Source organism: Theobroma umbraticum, unplaced genomic scaffold, assembly GCF_002168275.2.
Source record: "Theobroma umbraticum cultivar Fairchild unplaced genomic scaffold, ASM216827v3 scaffold_30.0, whole genome shotgun sequence".
NCBI classification, from domain to species: domain Eukaryota; kingdom Viridiplantae; phylum Streptophyta; class Magnoliopsida; order Malvales; family Malvaceae; genus Theobroma; species Theobroma umbraticum.
The window spans coordinates 12,622,314-12,641,714 of NW_018397254.1; the positions used below are offsets into that span (position 1 = coordinate 12,622,314).

Below are 19,401 nucleotides of genomic sequence, written 5' to 3' on the forward strand. Positions count from 1 at the left end.
ATTACTTATTTTATTGTTTGGTTGGCAAGAATAATTTTAAAAATAGTTAAGGAACAATGGGTAAATGATAAAAATACTATTTATTAAATTTAAAATTTTCAATAAAAAAAGAAAAATTCAAGAAAAAAATACTCTTTATTAAAATTAAATAATTTATTTTGTTAAAAGATAAAAATATTCTAAGTAATAAAATTAAAATAACTTTTACTATAATTAAATAATATTTTCATCAATATGCAAATATATTTTTATTATAATTTAATAATATTTAGTATTAGAGGATAATTAAACCTTTTATTATAATTAAATAATATTTAATATTAAAAGACAAAATATATTCTTCATTAAATTTAAATAATACTAAATAATATTCTTTATTACATTTATTATAGTCAGATAATAATATTAAATAATATTCTTTATAATATTTATTATAGTTAAATAATATTAATATATTAAATAGTATTTAAATATTTTTATTTCCTTTTTTTTTAACATGAAGTAAAATATTTTGGGTCTTCTCTGCTTTAGAGAGAAGGAGTGAGGAAGAGAGAGAGAAAAATAAATTTAGTGTTTTTTATAAGATAATTTTTTAAATTATAAAAAGATATATCTGTTTAATCAATTTTTTTTCTTATTTCCAGCAATTTGAAATGGCCATGATTAAAGAGAACTTGATCATAACTATTCAAGCTTTTCTTAAAATAAATATTCCAAAAAATAGCTAATCTATCAAACTAAATATAATTTTATTTTAAAAATAAAAATAAAATAACCATTTCATTCTACCAACGAAACATGGCCTTATGTTGCTTGTTTTTAAATAAATAAATCTTTTGCTTGATATGGATTGTGCTCAAAATTTAAATATGAAATACAAGTAAGGATTAAGTGTAAGTGCACACAGTCGCAACAAGTAATATAATGATAAGGAGAGTTGTCGATCCCTCGATAAGTTGATTTACTATTTGTTATTAATGACTAAAATTGTAACAAGTTAAGTTTTATCCAAGCAACAAGAGGAACAAGTTGTTAAAATTGAAATAAAATTTATTCTAAAAGTCTACTTTAACCTAAGGATTGCAAGTTAAATATGTAGTGAGGAAACAATATAATTAAAGCCCAGGACTATGGTTTCAGTTATTGCTTTGTAAGGATATAAGATCAATCCACTACCTATTTTTTATGAGAATCAATGTTAGTCTAGGTTTCTTGAGCATGCACGGTACTCCATCGAGTTATCACACAATTGCTTAGCTTCATTTACTATCTATATGTCTATAGAACATTAACTAAAGCTAAGTTCACTAAGTTTAGGACCTATAGTGATTATGTATGATTAATAGGTATATGTCTATCTTATTAAATAATCACTCACTTAATTTCTTAATATGAGATGAACATACATTACTCAAATTTGAATCCTTTTAGATTGTCCTTCTCAGGCATCATCTAAAACCTCATATTCAACTTGTTGGTGATCAAGCAACAAATGAGATAATAAGTATAAATTTGAATAAACATTGATATTCTCATAAAAGCAAGTAGGGAAAAAATCCAAAGTATATCAACTACATAATAACATCCACCATAATCTTAGATTAAAAACTTTAGCTCAACATGTTCAAAATGAAAGTACACATTTTAGCAAACAAAAACATTGTTCTACAAAAAGAGTTAGAGAGAGAAAATCAAATCTAGAGTGAGAAAATGTCTGTTGCAGCTTTTGAATCCTCCAGCTCTTGATTCCTCTTCTTTTTCCCTTTTTGTTCTTACCTCTTTTTGCCCAAAATGGTCTCTCCAAAATCCTCCTCTTTCTTAGCACATTTTTACTTCATTGGACAGCGCTGCAGTGCTGAAAACTTGGTACTGTAACGCTGGAGGTTCTGTTTCCTTGTTTTTCTCCTTCAAACTGCCTAATGCAGAGCTGCAACAGTCCTTATTTTCAACTTCATTTTTGACCATGATTCCTTTTGATTTGGGCCAAGTGTTGAAAATCAAAGTTGTAGCTCGTCCTCTCGGCTTTCCATTGGTTCAAGATTCACCTTGATCGGATTCCTACAGTTCAATTTATGCCCAAAACACTTCAGCATGTTTAATTGCTTTTAAGTCCACTTGTACCCTCCTTTGCATTCATGTTTCAATTCTTTGCATATCCTTCAACATTAAGAGATTAAATAATTAGAGGCTGAATTGATGAATTTTGATAAAAAAAAAACTAAATTTATGTAAATAAAACTTAAAATTACATAAATTGAATTATTTTTTTTTAAAAAAACTATGCTGATTGGGTTTGTTGTTTTGGTGTAGTACGTCTACCAACAAGTAAAATGTTGTCCGATTAGAATTCACAATTGCGCGCCCCGGGTCCGGGGATGCTGCCTTGCCAAGAGCTGAGCATAAGCCTTGTACGAAACCAATTCATTATCCAACGGTGCACATTCCTCTAAACACGTCAAATCCCCCGTCCACTGAAAACAAAAAACCACTGTGAAGCGTCAAGTGGTGTGATCTCCCCCTCTCCTTTCCGCTCCATTTTCTTCAGTCAGCCCATAACGCAGCCTTCTCTCAGACCACGCTCAATCTTCCCCCTCCAATTCCGGCGAAAATGATGCCGCCGGAGCTCCAACCCCGCTCCTTCCGACCCTACATCTCATCGTCGATAAGCGCCCCTTCTTTCTCTTCCTTCAACAATGCTTCTTCCCCTTCCTTCTCCTCACCCGACCCTAATCCTAACTCCAATTTCAGCTCCAACTTATCCTCTCCTTCTTCTTCCTCTCGATCTCTCAAGAACTCCCGATTCTCCCCTTCCTCTTTCGCCCACAACGCCCGTCTCGCCATTGCTCTCGTCCCATGCGCCGCCTTCCTCCTCGACCTCGGCGGAACCCCCGTCGTAGCAACCCTAACCCTAGGACTCATGATCGCTTACATCATCGATTCGCTCAACTTCAAATCCGGCGCTTTCTTCGGTGTTTGGTTTTCTCTCCTGGCCGCTCAGATCGCTTTCTTCTTCAGCGCTTCTCTCTACTACTCTTTCAATTCCGCTCCTCTCTCTATTCTCGCCGCTTTTCTTTGCGCCCAAACCAACTTCCTCATTGGCGTCTGGGCTTCGCTTCAGTTCAAGTGGATCCAAATCGAAAACCCTTCGATTGTCCTGGCTTTGGAGCGGCTCCTCTTTGCCGCCGTTCCTTTCGCCGCTTCCTCTATCTTCACTTGGGCTACAATCTCCGCCGTAGGTATGAACAATGCCTCTTACTATCTAATGGCTTTCAATTGCGTTTTCTATTGGGTTTTCACGATTCCTAGAGTGTCTTCTTTCAAGACGAAACAAGAAGTTAAGTACCACGGTGGAGAGGTTCCTGATGATAATTTGATTCTTGGTCCACTCGAGAGTTGTTTCCATACTTTGAATTTACTGTTTTTTCCTCTCATATTTCATATCGCTTCCCATTACTCGGTGATGTTCTCCTCGGCTGCTTCTGTCAGTGATTTGTTTCTTCTTTTCTTTATTCCTTTCTTATTTCAATTATATGCTTCAACTAGAGGGGCATTGTGGTGGGTCACCAAAAATGCCCACCAGCTGCGTAGCATACAGTTGGTCAATGGTGCAATTGCATTGGTTGTTGTTGTGATTTGCCTTGAGATTAGAGTTGTGTTTCTTTCGTTTGGGAGGTACATTCAGGTACCACCACCAATAAATTATCTTCTTGTGACCACTACCATGCTTGGAGGGGCTGCTGGAGCTGGTGCTTATGCGCTGGGTATGATATCCGATGCATTTAGCTCTTTGGCCTTCACTTGTTTGGCTGTTGTTGTCAGTGCTGCAGGGGCGATTGTGGTTGGATTTCCAATACTGGTATGTTTGTTTCTTTCTTTGCCTATTTGAAATGAATATACTTGATGACTGTTCTGTACCCAATCATGAGATATGGTAATTATTTTGTGTTTTTATTTCAGTGTCTCTTTGTCATTGCTAGGGTATCTTTCTTGCCTTGTTTTTCCCACTGGCCCATGTTTCCTTCTGTATGTCTCCTAAAATGTACATAGACTAGCGAACGAAGTTGAAAAATTACATAGTTTTTGAAAATTTAAGCTACTACACTGAGTTTACACTTGCTTGTAGAAGTCAAGGAACTGTTTTGGAGAACTTTATCTCTGCATGAGAAGATAATATAGTTAAAACTCAGTAAATTCATTCTACTGGAATTTGGCTAAATGCTTATTTTAGGATTTAATGCTTGCCAAATTTTTTGTTTCAGCATTCAACCTATTATTTCATTCAAATTAGTGTGCAACCTTTTCAATTTTATCCATTAATGAAAATTGATGATAAGAGATACAATCAATAGAATTAAGGGATTCAAAGTTGCATTTGATAAAGATTTCCTTCATGTAGTAACTATTAGTTTTATTAATTGTATTTGCTAACTTTGGTCATTGATTTTCCTTAAATGGATAAAGTTTAAAGGTTACATCTTAATCTGAACAAAATAATAAGTTGAATCTTAAAATGAAACCTTTGACAATGTTGGATCCTAAAATAAGCCATGTAGGCCTGGATTTTTTAGGAATTTTGTATAGTGCATAAATAAAATATATATCCTCTGCATATACTTGTGTTTTCTGTGAAAGCACATGTAAATTAATACTATTGGTCAAATTTAGAAAAAACCTACTAAATTGGGACTAGCCATCAGTATCAACAGTGAATGTCAATCTACGGTAGTGATTTTACCCATTTGGTTAGCTACAGAGCAAATTAGCTACTAACATTGTTGCTAGCTGCTAAAAGGCAGGATTCCTCAAACCTATGGTGCAAAGTTTGTGTAACAGCGTTGCTAACTAAGCCATATAGAATGAAAAGGAACTGATTGCCACATTTGATTTCATATTGTATAATATCCACATGTAGAATTAGCAGTATCAGTGTTTTTCATGCCTAGGGTTGTCAGGTGGTTGAGTAAGCTATTCATTGTAGATCATGCCTATGCTTCTTTTGACAATGTTCTCAACTGGCTTGCCTGTTAAATTTCTGGGAGACGCAGCAAATGTAGATAAAGCCTAAAGAGGACTCTCAAGGGTTGTTGGCAACAACATGTAATTGAGGAAGAAGATTGTTGACTTCCTAGGACATCTTTGGTCTCTGGAATGTACCTGGTATCATTCATCAAGTATCTGTGGGGCCTTTTTTTTTGAACCATAGGTTCATCTAGCATGTTTAGTGATGTGAAAGCAAGACCAACCAAATTTTTTATTGTTTTATCTGTGTTTTCTGTTAAATTAGGTTAAATGTGCCATATAATGTTGCATGTTGAGTTTTATTTAAATGTTTGGAAGTTTTAGTAGTATTTGTGCATTATTTTGCAGTTCATTCCATTCCCTTCAGTTGCTGGCTTTTATTTGGCTCGTTTCTTTACAAAGAAGAGCCTTCCATCGTATTTTGCCTTTGTTGTGCTTGGGAGCTTGATGGTCATGTGGTTTGTGCTGCATAATTTCTGGGATCTAAATATATGGTTGGCAGGCATGTCTCTGAAATCCTTTTGTAAACTTATTGTTGCGGATGTTGTCCTAGGCATGGCTGTTCCAGGTTTAGCCCTTCTTCCGTCAAAACTTCAATTTTTGACTGAAGTTGGTTTGATTGGCCATGCATTGCTGCTATGCTATATTGAGAATCGGTTTTTCAGTTACTCGAGCATATACTATTATGGATTGGATGATGATGTAATGTATCCAAGCTACATGGTCATCCTGACAACATTGGTTGGCTTTGCACTTGTGCGAAGACTATCCGTGGATAACCGAATTGGACCCAAGGCAGTTTGGATTTTGACTTGCCTGTATTCCTCGAAGCTGGCTATGTTGTTTATTACATCAAAGTCTGTTGTGTGGGTGTCAGCTGTCCTTTTATTGGCTATTTCACCTCCATTGCTTCTTTACAGGTAGACTCTCTCTCTCTCTCTCTCTCTCTCTCTCTCTGTGTGTAAAATTCAGATGACAGCGATGTTGTTTTTTGTTCATTTTTTAAACTTTGAAGGGATAAGTCACGAACTGCATCAAAGATGAAAGTCTGGCAAGGCTATGCACATGGTGCTGTGGTTGCATTATCAGTTTGGTTTTGCCGTGAAACAATTTTTGAAGCATTACAATGGTGGAATGGTAGACCTCCATCCGATGGCTTACTTCTGGGCTTTTGCATTCTTTTGACAGGATTGGCTTGTATACCTATAGTTGCTCTGCACTTCTCTCATGTCATGGTATGAATACCTTTTCTGTTTCTTTCCCATCTATCGTTTTAAGTTATTGTTTGTGATGAAATATCCCTTTTTAAGTAATTGTCCATCAAAACAATCATGTTTCATTTTAATCAGAAAAGGAGTTGTTTAACAACTTGGTAATGCTTCCAATACTTCTTCTCCTCCTAAAGCCCTAAAAGAACAAGCTTCTAATTAATAACTGAGCAGGGAAATCAAGCTATTTGACGCATGGTTGTTGGGCCGGATAACATGGTTGCTGTCGAGCTTAGCAGATTCATGACAATAAATTTGAAATGATGGTTGTTTTGTGCTTCGAATGTATGGAAATAACGTTTCACACTTTTTTCATGTAAAATGTTAGCATATTGATTATACACTCTCCTTCTCTTGCTTATGCAGTCTGCAAAGAGATGCCTTGTACTGGTGGTGGCAACAGGTCTCCTGTTTATCCTAATGCAGCCACCAATTCCATTATCATGGACTTACCGATCTGACCTAATCAAAGCTGCACGCCAATCTGCTGATGATATTTCCATATATGGCTTCATGGCATCAAAACCTACTTGGCCCTCTTGGCTACTTATATCAGCAATTCTTCTCACTTTAGCTGCTGTGACATCCATCATACCCATTAAGTACATTGTAGAGTTGAGGGCATTTTACTCTATTGCAATGGGTATAGCTCTTGGTGTTTACATATCTGCTGAATTTTTCCTTCAGGCTGCTGTCCTTCATGCCCTCATCATTGTAACAATGGTTTGTGCATCTGTTTTTGTGATATTCACCCATTTTCCATCTGCCTCCAGCACAAAGCTCCTACCATGGGTGTTTGCCCTTCTTGTGGCTCTATTTCCAGTGACTTACCTGTTAGAAGGTCAAGTGAGAATTAAAAGCTTCCTTGGAGATAATGAATTTGGGGAAATAGGAGAGGAAGACAGAAAGCTTACAACTCTACTGGCTGTTGAGGGGGCAAGGACATCTCTTCTTGGTCTGTATGCTGCAATCTTTATGCTTATAGCTCTGGAAATAAAATACGAACTGGCTTCTCTTATATGGGAAAAGACTCTTGAGCGGGGTTCAGTTAGACATAATCAATCTGGTCAAAGCAATTCTGTGGGTTTCCCTCCACGAACGAGGTTCATGCAACAACGCCGTGCGACTGCTGTGCCAACCTTCACAATTAAAAAGATGGCTGCTGAAGGGGCATGGATGCCTGCAGTTGGTAATGTTGCTACAGTGATGTGCTTTGCTATATGCCTGATCCTAAATGTTAATATCACCGGTGGATCAAATCAGGCAATATTCTTCCTGGCTCCTATTTTACTGCTGCTCAACCAGGACTCGGATTTTGTTGCTGGGTTTGGGGACAAGCAGAGGTATTTCCCTGTTACGGTAGCCATATCAGTCTATTTGGTCTTGACCACCCTATATGCATATGGGAAGATGTCTGGCATGGAAATGCAGGTGGGGGCATCGAAATTGGGGGTCCTGGCTGGTTCTTTGCAGTCAAGAATCTAGCCCTCCTGATCTTTACATTCCCAGCCACATCCTGTTCAACCGGTTTGTGTGGAGTTACACAAAGCGGACGGACTCAACACCGCTGCTAACATTGCCCCTCAATCTGCCTTCCATCATTATAACGGATTTGATTAAGATAAGGGTTTTGGGGTTGTTAGGAATTATTTATTCCCTGGCCCAGTATATAATATCTAGACAGCAATATATCTCTGGATTGAAATATATTTAGACAAATAGATGTTGTGTACAATATGTTTTGGCAATTTTCAAGTGAGATGTTAAAGTTCAGGTTGGCTTTCACCCAGGTGGTCTTTCCCTTCATATGGGCTTTTTCTATGCTCCTGAATTTCAGAATTATTCGGGTGACATTTGAGTTTTTGCGGAAAATAATCGACTCATTAAAGTAACTTGATTTAACCTTGTAACAAAAATATTATATTACTGCTCCCTTACTCTCTTTGTGTGAAGCAGAGTTGAGGTCTTGAAGATGGTCTCCTTTATTTTCCTGCATAGGTTTTCAGCATCCTAATTACTAATGAGTTCTTGTGACTTCTGTTTGGTTGCCATGAACATGATTAGCTTCTCAGCTGTAATTCACAGGCTTATTGTGCAATCAAAGGACAAGGGCCAATGAAAATAGAACGTGTACAAGACCTCAGTGGTCCGTCACGCTTCAAAAGAACAGTCACTCGCCTTTGCACGGAAGGCTGAATGATTTTAGCATTACTAATCACCACGCATCCCACGCGTCCTCCTGAGAAGCAAAAGCAACAAAGATGGCCTCTCTGACAAACCCACACCCAGGGTTACCCTCTTCCTCTTTCTCATCTTCACTTGTTCACGATTCTGCAAATCCACACGGGAGCAAGACCCAATCCCAACCCCATGGCCCCACCAATTCCACTCCATCCTGGTCATGAACTACAGCGGCATCCTACAGGTGATCGACCTCTGGTACGACTGGCCCAACGGAAGAAACTTCAACATCATTCAGCACCAGCTTGGTAATGTCCTCTATGACCTTGAATGGAACAACGGCACTTCTTTTCTTTACACCCTTGATTCCTCCAAAGAGTGCAGTAGTGCCCAGCTTGAGGTTGGGATTCTACGGCCCAACTGGCTAGATGGAGCTAAGTATCTGGGTCAGCAGCACGTGGATGGATTCCTCTGCAATGTGTGGGAGAAGGTGGACTTTATCTGGTACTATGAGGATGTTATCACCAAGAGGCCTGTTCACTGGGTCTTCTACACCGGTAACTACTAACTACTAGTTTTATGATGGATTTCGTTCTGCAATTAAATTAACTGTTTCACCTGTTGTTAATAATCTGTTCCTCATAATCTATCCATCAATTTGGGTTGATAAATGTAAAAAAAAAAAAAAAAAATACTAATACTGTAGGGAGGACTGCGCATGTGATGACATTTGAAGTAGGAGCAGCTCTTGAGGATGCTAAGTGGCAAGCCCCCGTTTACTGCTTTGACAAGAACGATTCGCTCAGCAGCATTCCCGTGGAAACAATGGTGGATGGGGTTCTCAAAGGTTCTGCTGTGCTCTGAATTTTCATGAAGATGTTTGTGATAATAAAGTTTTGGAACTCCTATTATGCTTTTTATTGCTACCTAATGGTCTGAAAGTATCATTCCACGCTTCTCTCTAATTGTTTCCTCTAAATGCATCTTTAAGATCCGGTTTGAGTTTCAGACTCTTGAGTGATGAGCAATCCCTCTACCTTCTATTGGCATGTCGTCACTGAATACTGTTACTCTCTTGACGTTTCGCTTTCTGATTTTCCTTTTTACCAAGTCTTTTGGTTTTTTCCCTACGGCAAGACCGTGAGAGGCAAATTAAGACTCAATTCTAGTAAGTCACCTTAATCCCTTGAAAGTTGAACAATATCTGTTTAGGCCCACACGGTATTGAATTGAAATTGTCCACATAACACAAAAAAGGGCTGGCACACGGGGGTCACCTTAGTAGCTAGCTCACCAGAAATAAGTATCACTTGTGTCAATTTGAAAAAGGAAAAAGATTTACGAGTTTCTGATGACCAAATGGGCAAGTTATTGATAATACAAGTGGGCAAAGAGAGTGTGTGACATTAATTTGTAAAATTTGCTGGCAGAAGCAAGGATACTCAAACACAAAACCCCCAACAGCCAAAATAATTTAATGTCCTTTTATATATGTACCCCGTTTTATTACCTTTTTTTTTTTTAAAATAAAAAATAAAAAATTATTTTAAGGTTTTGCACCTACAACATGACCCACTCCACTGAAGCATAAAATTCAAGGGGTCTTTGGCCCCCCTTCCTCCTTTTCTATCCTAATTTTTGGGGCTATTTTACTCAAAGATTAATTTAATTCATTAAAAAACAACAGGGCACTTGCTGTCGGCAATTAACCCAAATCCAAAAATTAATCATGATTCACAGGAATAAAAAACATACTAATAATAGACTTACTGGACAGGCTTAACACTATTATCCCATCCCATCCCAACAATGATGAGCCTTCACTCACCAAATCCATTTCATTGCATTTGCTCCCATCCGTCAACTCTGCAATTAAAAGCTCCGCTTTCCCTCTCCGCGGTTTTCGCCTAACAACGAAAAATCCTTTTTATCTTTGTCTTCCGCCCGAGGCGCACGTAGCTTCTCCTAGGATCTATTAAAAACACAAACTTCCCCTGTTCTCTCTCTCTTTGTTTCGTCTTACAGGAACCCTAGATTTCCGGCTGCGATCGTGAAAATGTTGGTCTTATAGTGGATGATGAGTAAGTTTTATTTTGTTACATTCTGAATTTCCTTTTTTTTTTTCTTTTTAAATGTTTCTGTTGAAAATGGTTACTGAATTAGCTTTACTTTGCTGCTTATTAGTTTAGAAAATAAGCTTGTGAATTGCCCCTTTTTTTTGGCTTGCTGTTAAGTACAGTTGTTGACTCTGAACTTGCAAATTTCTTGGAAGGTTCAAGGAATGAGTTAATTTTATTGCAGGAGATTGTAATTCCTTCGTGGCATTTTATTTCTATAATAAAAAAGGATCAATGCTGATTGTTTGAGCTGTTTTATCAGCATTTTTATGCAAAAATTTTCCACTGTCCGTACTGTTGGTCATTACAAGAAAAAAGGGAAATCTTTGCTGTGAACTTTTGCTTCTTTCTTTTGTTTTTTTTTTTTTAATTTGCATATGAAGGAAAAGCAATGTCCAATGTGTTTGCTTTAACCTGTAAAATTATATATTGTGAGGCAACTCATCGTTGAAGAGAAACTTCTACAGTTATGGCAAAAGAAATTGGAGCATTTTTAGGATTCCTTTATTACGAAAAAACCCAATTGCAGTGCATCCATCGAGCTCCTAGTGAAGGAGGGATCTTGTCTTTTTCCTGCTGCTTAACGTTAGCCTACTTTTTTTTTGGTTGGTCATTATCATGAATCAGGTTTCTTTTTCTCAGAAAATTTGAACTTCGGGATTCAGTCAAAACACCGAAGAACTGGGCGGCTTTGGTGACAAAAGAATTAGCCAGGTCCTTATTTCTTCCATTTATGTTGTCAAATTTACTTTGCTGTCACTACATTGTTGTAAAAAAATTTCCTGACTCATGTTCATAATTGTCTTTGTTCTCAATTCCATTGGTTTTGTCTTGCATTTGGAAGCTTAACATTTTATATATATGTATAAAAATTTTCCCAGCAAGCTTCAAGAGCTCTTCCAGATTTGAGTACTTAGAAATACATACATTGCAAGCATAAATGGGTGCTTTTTGCTGCTGTCCATGTGGTGATGAGTATGAAGAATATGCTTATCCTAGCAATTCAATATATAGGCACTGCATCTGCCTAAGATTCTTCTTCTACCAGCTATTCACTGGGGTATGTCTCTATTATCTTGTGGTTATCTGCAGAAAAGGAATTATTCTTATCAGTTTACTTTCATTTTTATGCTGCCGATTCATTCCTGTAATTTTGTAAACTCTGAAGGTAAGGCATGGAGCATATATCAGTGCCACTTTTGCCAGCTTCTCTGAGCCTCAATTTGCATGAAATTAAAGTAGTTAGGAAAGAAAAAATTTTTATGCTATACACTGCCAGTGAAGTTTTAAACTCCACAAGCAGGGTTAGAGGGTTGCTACATACCCCATTAAGGTATATTTAAACAACAATAATTTTATATGATAAATGAAAAGACATGTCGTAATATTCTAAACCCCCTTGTAGAGTTTTAAAACTCCACTCGTGGTGTGTAGAATGATAGTCCAAGAAAGAAATTTATAGAGTTTATACATACTCTAGTCAGAATTTCTCTGAAATTCAGAACTTCTTTAGATGCCAAATTAGTGATAGAAAGATTGTTTATGTACTTTGTTTTCCTTTAAAGGCAAATGCATTCGTTATGTTGCTTTCGCAATGTCATATAACCGAAGGTATACATGAGTTTAGTTTTGACAAAATAACTTCTGAATTTGCCATTTCTTCTTGCATTTGCAGTATGGTGCAATGTTTCATAGATTGGAAGGGCTGCCTGTATCATCCCAGATCCAAGGAGCTTCTTTGTCATCAACAGCAATTGCTACTGCAGTGCCAGATAATTCAGTCAATGAAACTCATGTTTCAATGTCTAGGCCAGCCCCTTATGATACTGAGCAGAGGTACTCTCGCTTACAGCGTGATGGCTTGGTCTCTAGGCGTGATAAGTCTGTGACTCATTTTCAAGAAGAAACACAACCACTGAGAAGAAATATGAGCAGTTCTGGTGTAGAATCATTGGGTATTGGGAAGAAACGAAATGGAATTGATTCAGAAGAAGACTCTAAGATTGGCCATCCTGAGTCATCAGAGAGGACTTTGGCTACAAAAGTTGCATATGGACCTACTTACATGCAGTCTTCATCTGAAGATGAAGATGTCTGCCCCACTTGTCTTGATGGTAATTTAGCATATTCATCCTTATAAAGAAGAAAGAACTGTGTTTTGTAGTTGTACTGGTATGCTTGTTTTTTTTCAGCGTATGGTAAGAATTTACTAACCAGCAGTGGTATTGAAAAATGAAATTTTTAAGTAATTTTAAGTTATGCTTACATTCATGAGTATTAATTTCCTACAGAATATACCCCTGAAAATCCAAAAATCACTACGCGGTGCTCACACCATTTTCATCTTGGTTGTATTTATGAATGGTTGGAAAGGAGTGAAAGTTGTCCAATATGTGGCAAGGTATGTTCCAAATGACTCAATCTAAAATGCAGATATTCTGCAGTCTCTGTAGTTCAGCCCATTGAGTGTTAAGGGTAAATTTTGTAATCTTGTGATCCAGATTAATTACTAAGATTTTTGATTAGTTTTGCCCATTGACGTGAGAAATAGGAAACAGAAGTTATTTAAACATACCAGTGTTATGTTGACTACCTACTTTCCAAACACTTTGTTTAGCCACTCCCTTTCCTTGGATCGATAATTTATGACCAGATATTTTTTTTCCAGATTGTTTTTGGGTGCATGTGATCTTAAGTTTCATTTTTTTTGTGGTTCAGGAGATGGAGTTCTGTGAAAGTCCTTAAGTCTATTACATCTGATTTCAATGCAATGGAGCAAATACATATAGAGCTGCCGGTAATATCAGTATACGTAAAGCTTTCTTATATTTTATTAAAGAGGCATGACATGTATAGAAGCGATTGTTCTTTATGTCATTAGTTGTACTGCCTGGTTATTTCTTCGTACTCATACTTAAATGTTCATGATGTTTCTTTTTATGTAAAAAAACTAATAATTTGTGTGAAGTTAACTGCTTGTAAACATAATTGTCATGGAATCAACCCAATGACACGTAACAATCAATACCAGCTGCAATTTGTGCCTCAGTTGATGAAATTGCCCATGCTAAATATGCTGATGGTACAAGAAGGATGAGAATTAGTTATGGAATAAAATAAAGAAATTAAACCTGCTCATATTCTTCTGATGGCAGTCATTTATGTTCACTTTCACATGAAGAGTATGGATGATTTTTGCAAGTCCAGGCCATGTCAAAATATAGTTCATAAGCACACTATATTTTTTTGGTCGTAGGATAGGATGTAAGACGTAACTATTTCTTCTATGTCTAAGCACTATGCTGCAAGTTACTAATTCTGTGGTTGTAAATCATTACTGTTGCAAGTTTTAAATTTGAATACCTGTCTCAGATAGGATTATGTTCATAAAACTTCATTGTTCCAAGAGTTTCCCTTCCCTTCCCTTCCCTTCCCTTCCATGCCAGAATATCCAGTTGCTAAGTGGATGTTTACAGACCAGATCAATGGTATGGGCTCCGTGTTTTCTTTAGTGTTAAACTGATTGAATTACAAGGATAATTTGAAGACTTTGAAACATTCTACATGTGTTCTTTCCAGAGGTTTGGTGCATATAAATCAATGTGTTCAATTAGATATGTGCTGGTTGGGTTGTTATCTATCAAGTCAGGTGGTTCTTTTAACATAATATCAGATTAGGAGATCCAAAATTCGTATTTTCAGTGTTCTTTTCGAATTACCTCCAATAATTGTGCAGCTCATTTCATCTGGAATCTGAGGAAGCTGTTATTTCCATGATGAGTATCTCAGTGGTCTACCCATTAAATATATGCGTAATACGACCTACTATAGTGGTCCCTTTTTCATCCACTTGTGCATAAGTTTGGATTACTTAATCCAAGGCATTTGTGATAGTGGAGGACTTCAATTTAGCATATTTAGTAGCAACTTGGAAGGAAAATATGACCTCCAACCACCTTGATAATAATCCAGGGCATTTGTGATAGTATAGGACTTCAATGTAGCGTATTTAGTAGCAACTTGGAAGGAAAATGTGACCTCCAACCACCTCGATAACATCTTTCAATGCTGTGTCTTTACAACATAGGACCGAGAAATTGGACAATACTTTTGACTTTGTCCAACTGCAATTGGTAGGATGGGTCGTAAGGCACCATCATTTAAGAGTTGGAGAAGCTGGGTACAGCAGCCTGCACAGCTGGCGCCGGGCTGACACCCCTGAAAGGCCCATGCATCCAACCAACCTTGGTAAAGATAAGCAAATGGCGCCATCAGTTCCGACTTGGTATTTAATTCTGAGACTCTTCATTGCGTATCAGATCAGGAATTCGAGTATATTTTTTCCCTGATCGTTAAGACATTATAATTTTGAAGAAACAGCTTAAGTACCAGATCATTCATGCTGTATCATATACAATTGATAAGGATCAGAAACTTGAAGCAGAATAGAACTGTGGAACTTGTGTTTTTAGGGCATTTGCTCCATTGCAAAAACGACCCCGTCATCGAACTAGAAAACATTACAGAGGAGGATTATCAAATAAAGGGAAATTAACACGTGTGCAGCCAAAGACTTGTTTTCTATTTAGCTATTCTCAGCTGGGATCTTCTGTTTGGTTTCCCTAACCTCCAAAGCCTGCTCTGTCCTGTACTTGTACCTATTCGCTGAGTACAGGAATATGCAGAAATTAATTACAGAAAGAACTGTAAGCAGCCAGTAAAAGTAATCAAATTTTCCGGTGTTTATATTCTGAGATAGCCACGACTGCTGCCTATTCTCTGGGTTCCTTGTTATAGATTTGATGATACTGTTTATTATACTGGCAACGAAACAACCCAAGCCACCAGCTAGAGCAGCATATGCAGAGCCTATGCTCTTCATTGCATCTGGAGCTTCCTCATAAAGGAATTCCAGTAGGCCTACTAAGGAAAATACTTCAGCTATACCAATCAGGCAGTATTGGATCAGCAACCAGTACGCACTTAGATCCGGCATAGGAGTTAGGAAACTAAATTCGTACCCATGTCTTATGGCGTAGGCTCTTCGAAACCTCTCAAAACCCCCAGCCCACGCCACAGATAAGATCGAAATGAACAGGCCAATGCCTACTCTCTGAAGCTGAGAAGCACCATGAGGATGACCAGTGATACGTCGGGATAGAGGAACAAATACAGAGTAATAGAGACACAGTATAAGAAATATGCTGAGGCCAGGGAATACAGGCATGCATGTTACTGGGAGTTTCAGTTTACCGATGCGGGTATTCAAAGTATATGCCTGCTGTATCGAGAGAGTTAAAAATTCTATCAATACAGCATTGAGCATTATCGTGCAAGCTGGTACAGGTATAAGTTTAATGAGTATCTTCACTTCCTCAACTTGAGTCACTGTGCAAAGCCTCCAGGGACTTGGATTGCTTCCATCTTCCTTCAGTTGGAGAGCTGCCTTGTCCAAGCCCCTGCAACACCACAAAACTTGATAATCAGAGTCACGAATCAAGCTGCTTACTGAGTAGTAGTGATTGATTGTGAGGAACATAAATCAATTTGATCTGAAATTTATCTACCTAACTGAGAAATGGCAATAGAATGAATAAGAGCCCCCTATACCTGAAATCATCAGTGTGAGGTATCTTTCCACTACCCTTTATAGCAGAGTGTCTGCCAGGGAGCTCATAAAGGCCTACGAACTCGCTTCTAGTGAAAGGAACGTTTCGCTTCTTGAATGCAGAAACCAGGACCTGAGCAACTCGAGTCAGGGGGCTGCCTCCCGGCAACCTATGCCTGTATAAAGGAGTACCAGCAAAGAATAACATGTTGGATATGCCCATAGCTATGGCTAATGAACCAAAGGCAGCTCCCCATCCACGCTCTATCTGAATGTAGACTACCAAAGTGAATGCCACAATTGCCCCAGTAGTAACAGAGAGGTAAAAGAAGTTGAAAAATCTATCCAGGAGGGTCTTGTAATCTTTACTTCTTTCATCAAACTGATCAGCCCCAAAAGAAGAGACGCAGGGCCTTATACCTGCGGCTCCAAAAGCAGTTATATAAAGGACGGTATAGAGATAAAGCATCTGCCATGGTTTTGCAGGCTCACAGCTACCTAAAACCAGGGACAGCTGATCACACTGATCTTGATTTGGCACAAACATTTTCATAGTTGCACATAAAGTTATCCCTGTCAAACCCTGTAGGAAACAAGATTCCAAAGAGTGATGAAAAGAAGAAGGAATTTGTTAATAACAATGGGTTGCATAACAATATCTCACCGCAAGGTAGATTGTGGTGAAAATCGCTATTGTCCAATATCGACCAAGATAAGCGTCGGCTAGAAAACCACCAAGGACAGAGGATGCTTGAGATATTCCAAGGAAATTGTTAACTGCATTTGAAGCACTCGAAAAGGGTCTATGCATAACGTAGAACATAAAGGCCACCATGTTAACTGAGAGGCCAAAATAAGCCATTCGTTCTGCCATCTCATTTCCTGGGTGGAAAAAGAGTCAGGTTCACCATGAGATTCTCATGTCCAAAAATCTTTAATTTTTGCCAAAACCCGTGCAACACTTCACGGATACAACAGTATAACACTCAACTCTACAACTTAGCAAACCATAACACTATATGTCATATAAAGAGAAACTTCAATTACCAAATATAAAGAAGGCGGCAATCCATCCACCCGTCTTTGAGAGATCAGCAATAGGCTTCCCATGGATGTTAACCGGCGTTGTTCCCCCAGTAGAACCACGCCCAAAAGCCGTCCGCCTATTGTCAGACTCAATAAAAAACACTCCCAGTTTCTTTCTGTGAACAGACTCTGAAATTCCATCCAAAATAGCTGGTGTCTCACGCAGATCTTCAGACGACTTGATTTCTCCGGTACCCATATCTCTTAACTCCCTGAAAAAATTGAACTGTCATGGCCTATGCATCCCTCAAAGAAGGAGATTTAATTTGCTTGGAAACCATTTCCAACTAAATTCGTGTGCTTAAAACTTTCTACTTCCATACAATTTCTGATTAAAAACCAAAAAGCTAGAGAAGAAAGCTGAGCTTCTATTGGTTTAGGAAATTCGTAACCTTTTGTTAAACCGTTTGAGTTAGAAAAATCTGACAGCTACCGTCTACCGAGCATCCCATGTTCAAAATATAAACGAATGCGAAACGCATGATCTCAAAATTCTTGCGATCAGTTCAATAAATGACCCAAAAGGGAAACAAAAACAGATTGCAATACATACCTCTACTTCCAATTCAGCGTTTCAAGGCCAACTTTTTCACCTACTTCACTCTCACATCACCCAAGAGAAAGTAGTAGTATGAGCTAAGGGAGCTTAAAAGCGAGGCAGAAGAGAATTCATGTTCTTGGGACAGTTAGTGAGTGCAATCAATTTAAATACTCATTAAATGAAAGGAAAAATATAAAACACAATAATAAGGGAGATCCAACCAACTATGATGGCCCATCAGAAAATGGCCGAAATGTAATAAATGGGAATGAGAAAAGCGGAAGCCAATTAGAGAGTGTTAGCGGCGACGCGGCATTAATGGCTGCCAACCAAAGATTTGTACTTGACGTCGGCTCGGCTCCACGTTATTAAATAGTTTTGCCTTCGTTCGTATGCTCAAGGCCTGAAACCATCTGTCTCTTGCAACTAGTCTTGTTGCCACCGGGAAATGGTGGCTTTAAGTTTGTTTGAAAGAAGGTGCGAAATATAGGTGTAAATCAATGACGATGTTTGTCATGGCTTTTAACGTTTTCAAGATTTGAAACCTCTGTTGCTCCCTTTTTGTGGGGTTCTTGTCAATGTCATTGCATCATCACATCAGAGCTTCTACACCTTGTGCTCTTTGCTAGTCTTGCCATTATTCACTACTCACTCTGTTTTTATAAAAGGTAAGAGCAAACGCTTGGTGATGAAACGTGAAAGAGAGATGTGCACACCGCCTGCCCCATTCCTCTTCTTTTTATAATATTATTATGCCATATGTACAATAATCAAAAGTTTATTAATTAAAATTTTTTTCCCTTTCCTCCTTACTCTCCCGCTTTTGGAACCGTCGAGCTTGCTGTCTTTGGCATCCTTGGGATTGTTCTTAGCTTTACTCTTCTCCATGAATGAGTCGTCATCGGTTAAAAACTCAAGCGGAAGAGGTTAAAGATGATATTCTTTGGAGTTTTCTGTTTCGCTAGAACTCAAAATGGACTCAATTGGGAACTTAGATCCGGAGAGAACCCAAAAAACCAAAACCCGTAAGAAAATGTAAAGGGGAGGTGATCGATGATGGTGAAATTAGAGGAAAGGATTGATTTTAAACTTTACTAACACTTGATAATTATACTAAGGCTTCAAAACGACAAAACTTGATTCTCTTAAAATAAAAGTAGTAATTGTCCAATTTATTCTTAAAAGGCAAATGTAACCAACTTTAGGTTTAGTGAAAATTGGATTTGTTGATGGTAAATGGTTAAGGATGAGGTTGTTTAGGTGTATGCTACCATATTGAAAAAGCATCTATAAGATAATAATTTCGCTGCCTTTACCCATATAAACAATCCATGTGATATTTATGTTGAAAAAATTGTATATTTTACAAGGTTCAAATATATCATATTGTTAAGGTACATAAAGGTGTGAGTACTTTAAATAAACAAACTCACTATAGACTAGTTGTAAAAAAGTAAAAAGAGTGGGCTCATGTGTACACAAAATTATGCTAGGGCTTGACTCTTGAACGTGGGCTAAGCCCAAGTAAATTTTTGTACATTGAGTTTAATTTTTTAATTTTCTCTCTATAAATGTAGCCTT

General features: G+C 37.8%; 4 protein-coding genes across 4 annotated transcripts; 3 read left to right on the plus strand and 1 right to left on the minus strand.

Moving 5' to 3' along the window:
• Positions 1 to 2,360: 2,360 nt before the first annotated feature.
• Positions 2,361 to 8,072, plus strand: NEF1 (no exine formation 1). Its single transcript, XM_021444950.2, is given in 6 exon segments — positions 2,361 to 3,856; positions 5,368 to 5,939; positions 6,035 to 6,254; positions 6,654 to 7,683; positions 7,686 to 7,787; positions 7,790 to 8,072. Coding segments are annotated over 6 exon segments (3,384 nt in total). The 5' UTR covers positions 2,361 to 2,608; the 3' UTR covers positions 8,002 to 8,072.
• Positions 8,073 to 8,427: 355 nt separating this feature from the next.
• On the plus strand, positions 8,428 to 9,476 carry LOC110415756 (uncharacterized protein At4g14100-like). The gene is made up of 2 exons (XM_021427850.2): positions 8,428 to 9,025; positions 9,175 to 9,476. The coding sequence occupies exons 1-2, from the start codon at positions 8,689 to 8,691 to the stop codon at positions 9,330 to 9,332; spliced, it is 495 nt and encodes a 164-aa protein (XP_021283525.2). The 5' UTR covers positions 8,428 to 8,688; the 3' UTR covers positions 9,333 to 9,476.
• A 145-nt stretch (positions 9,477 to 9,621) lies between these two features.
• LOC110429011 (E3 ubiquitin-protein ligase At3g02290-like) lies at positions 9,622 to 13,552 on the plus strand. Its single transcript, XM_021444951.2, has 6 exons — positions 9,622 to 10,549; positions 11,228 to 11,299; positions 11,467 to 11,645; positions 12,261 to 12,699; positions 12,877 to 12,986; positions 13,304 to 13,552. The coding sequence occupies exons 3-6, from the start codon at positions 11,526 to 11,528 to the stop codon at positions 13,328 to 13,330; spliced, it is 696 nt and encodes a 231-aa protein (XP_021300626.1). The 5' UTR covers positions 9,622 to 10,549; positions 11,228 to 11,299; positions 11,467 to 11,525; the 3' UTR covers positions 13,331 to 13,552.
• Positions 13,553 to 15,031: 1,479 nt separating this feature from the next.
• On the minus strand, positions 15,032 to 18,207 carry LOC110427215 (Major facilitator superfamily protein). Its single transcript, XM_021442692.2, has 5 exons — positions 17,833 to 18,207; positions 17,241 to 17,491; positions 16,858 to 17,075; positions 16,196 to 16,776; positions 15,032 to 16,044 (listed from the first exon to the last, which is right to left on the minus strand). Exons 2-5 carry the CDS (start codon positions 17,476 to 17,478, stop codon positions 15,171 to 15,173), a joined length of 1,911 nt encoding a protein of 636 aa, XP_021298367.1. The 5' UTR covers positions 17,479 to 17,491; positions 17,833 to 18,207; the 3' UTR covers positions 15,032 to 15,170.
• Between the last annotated feature and the right edge of the window lie 1,194 nt (positions 18,208 to 19,401).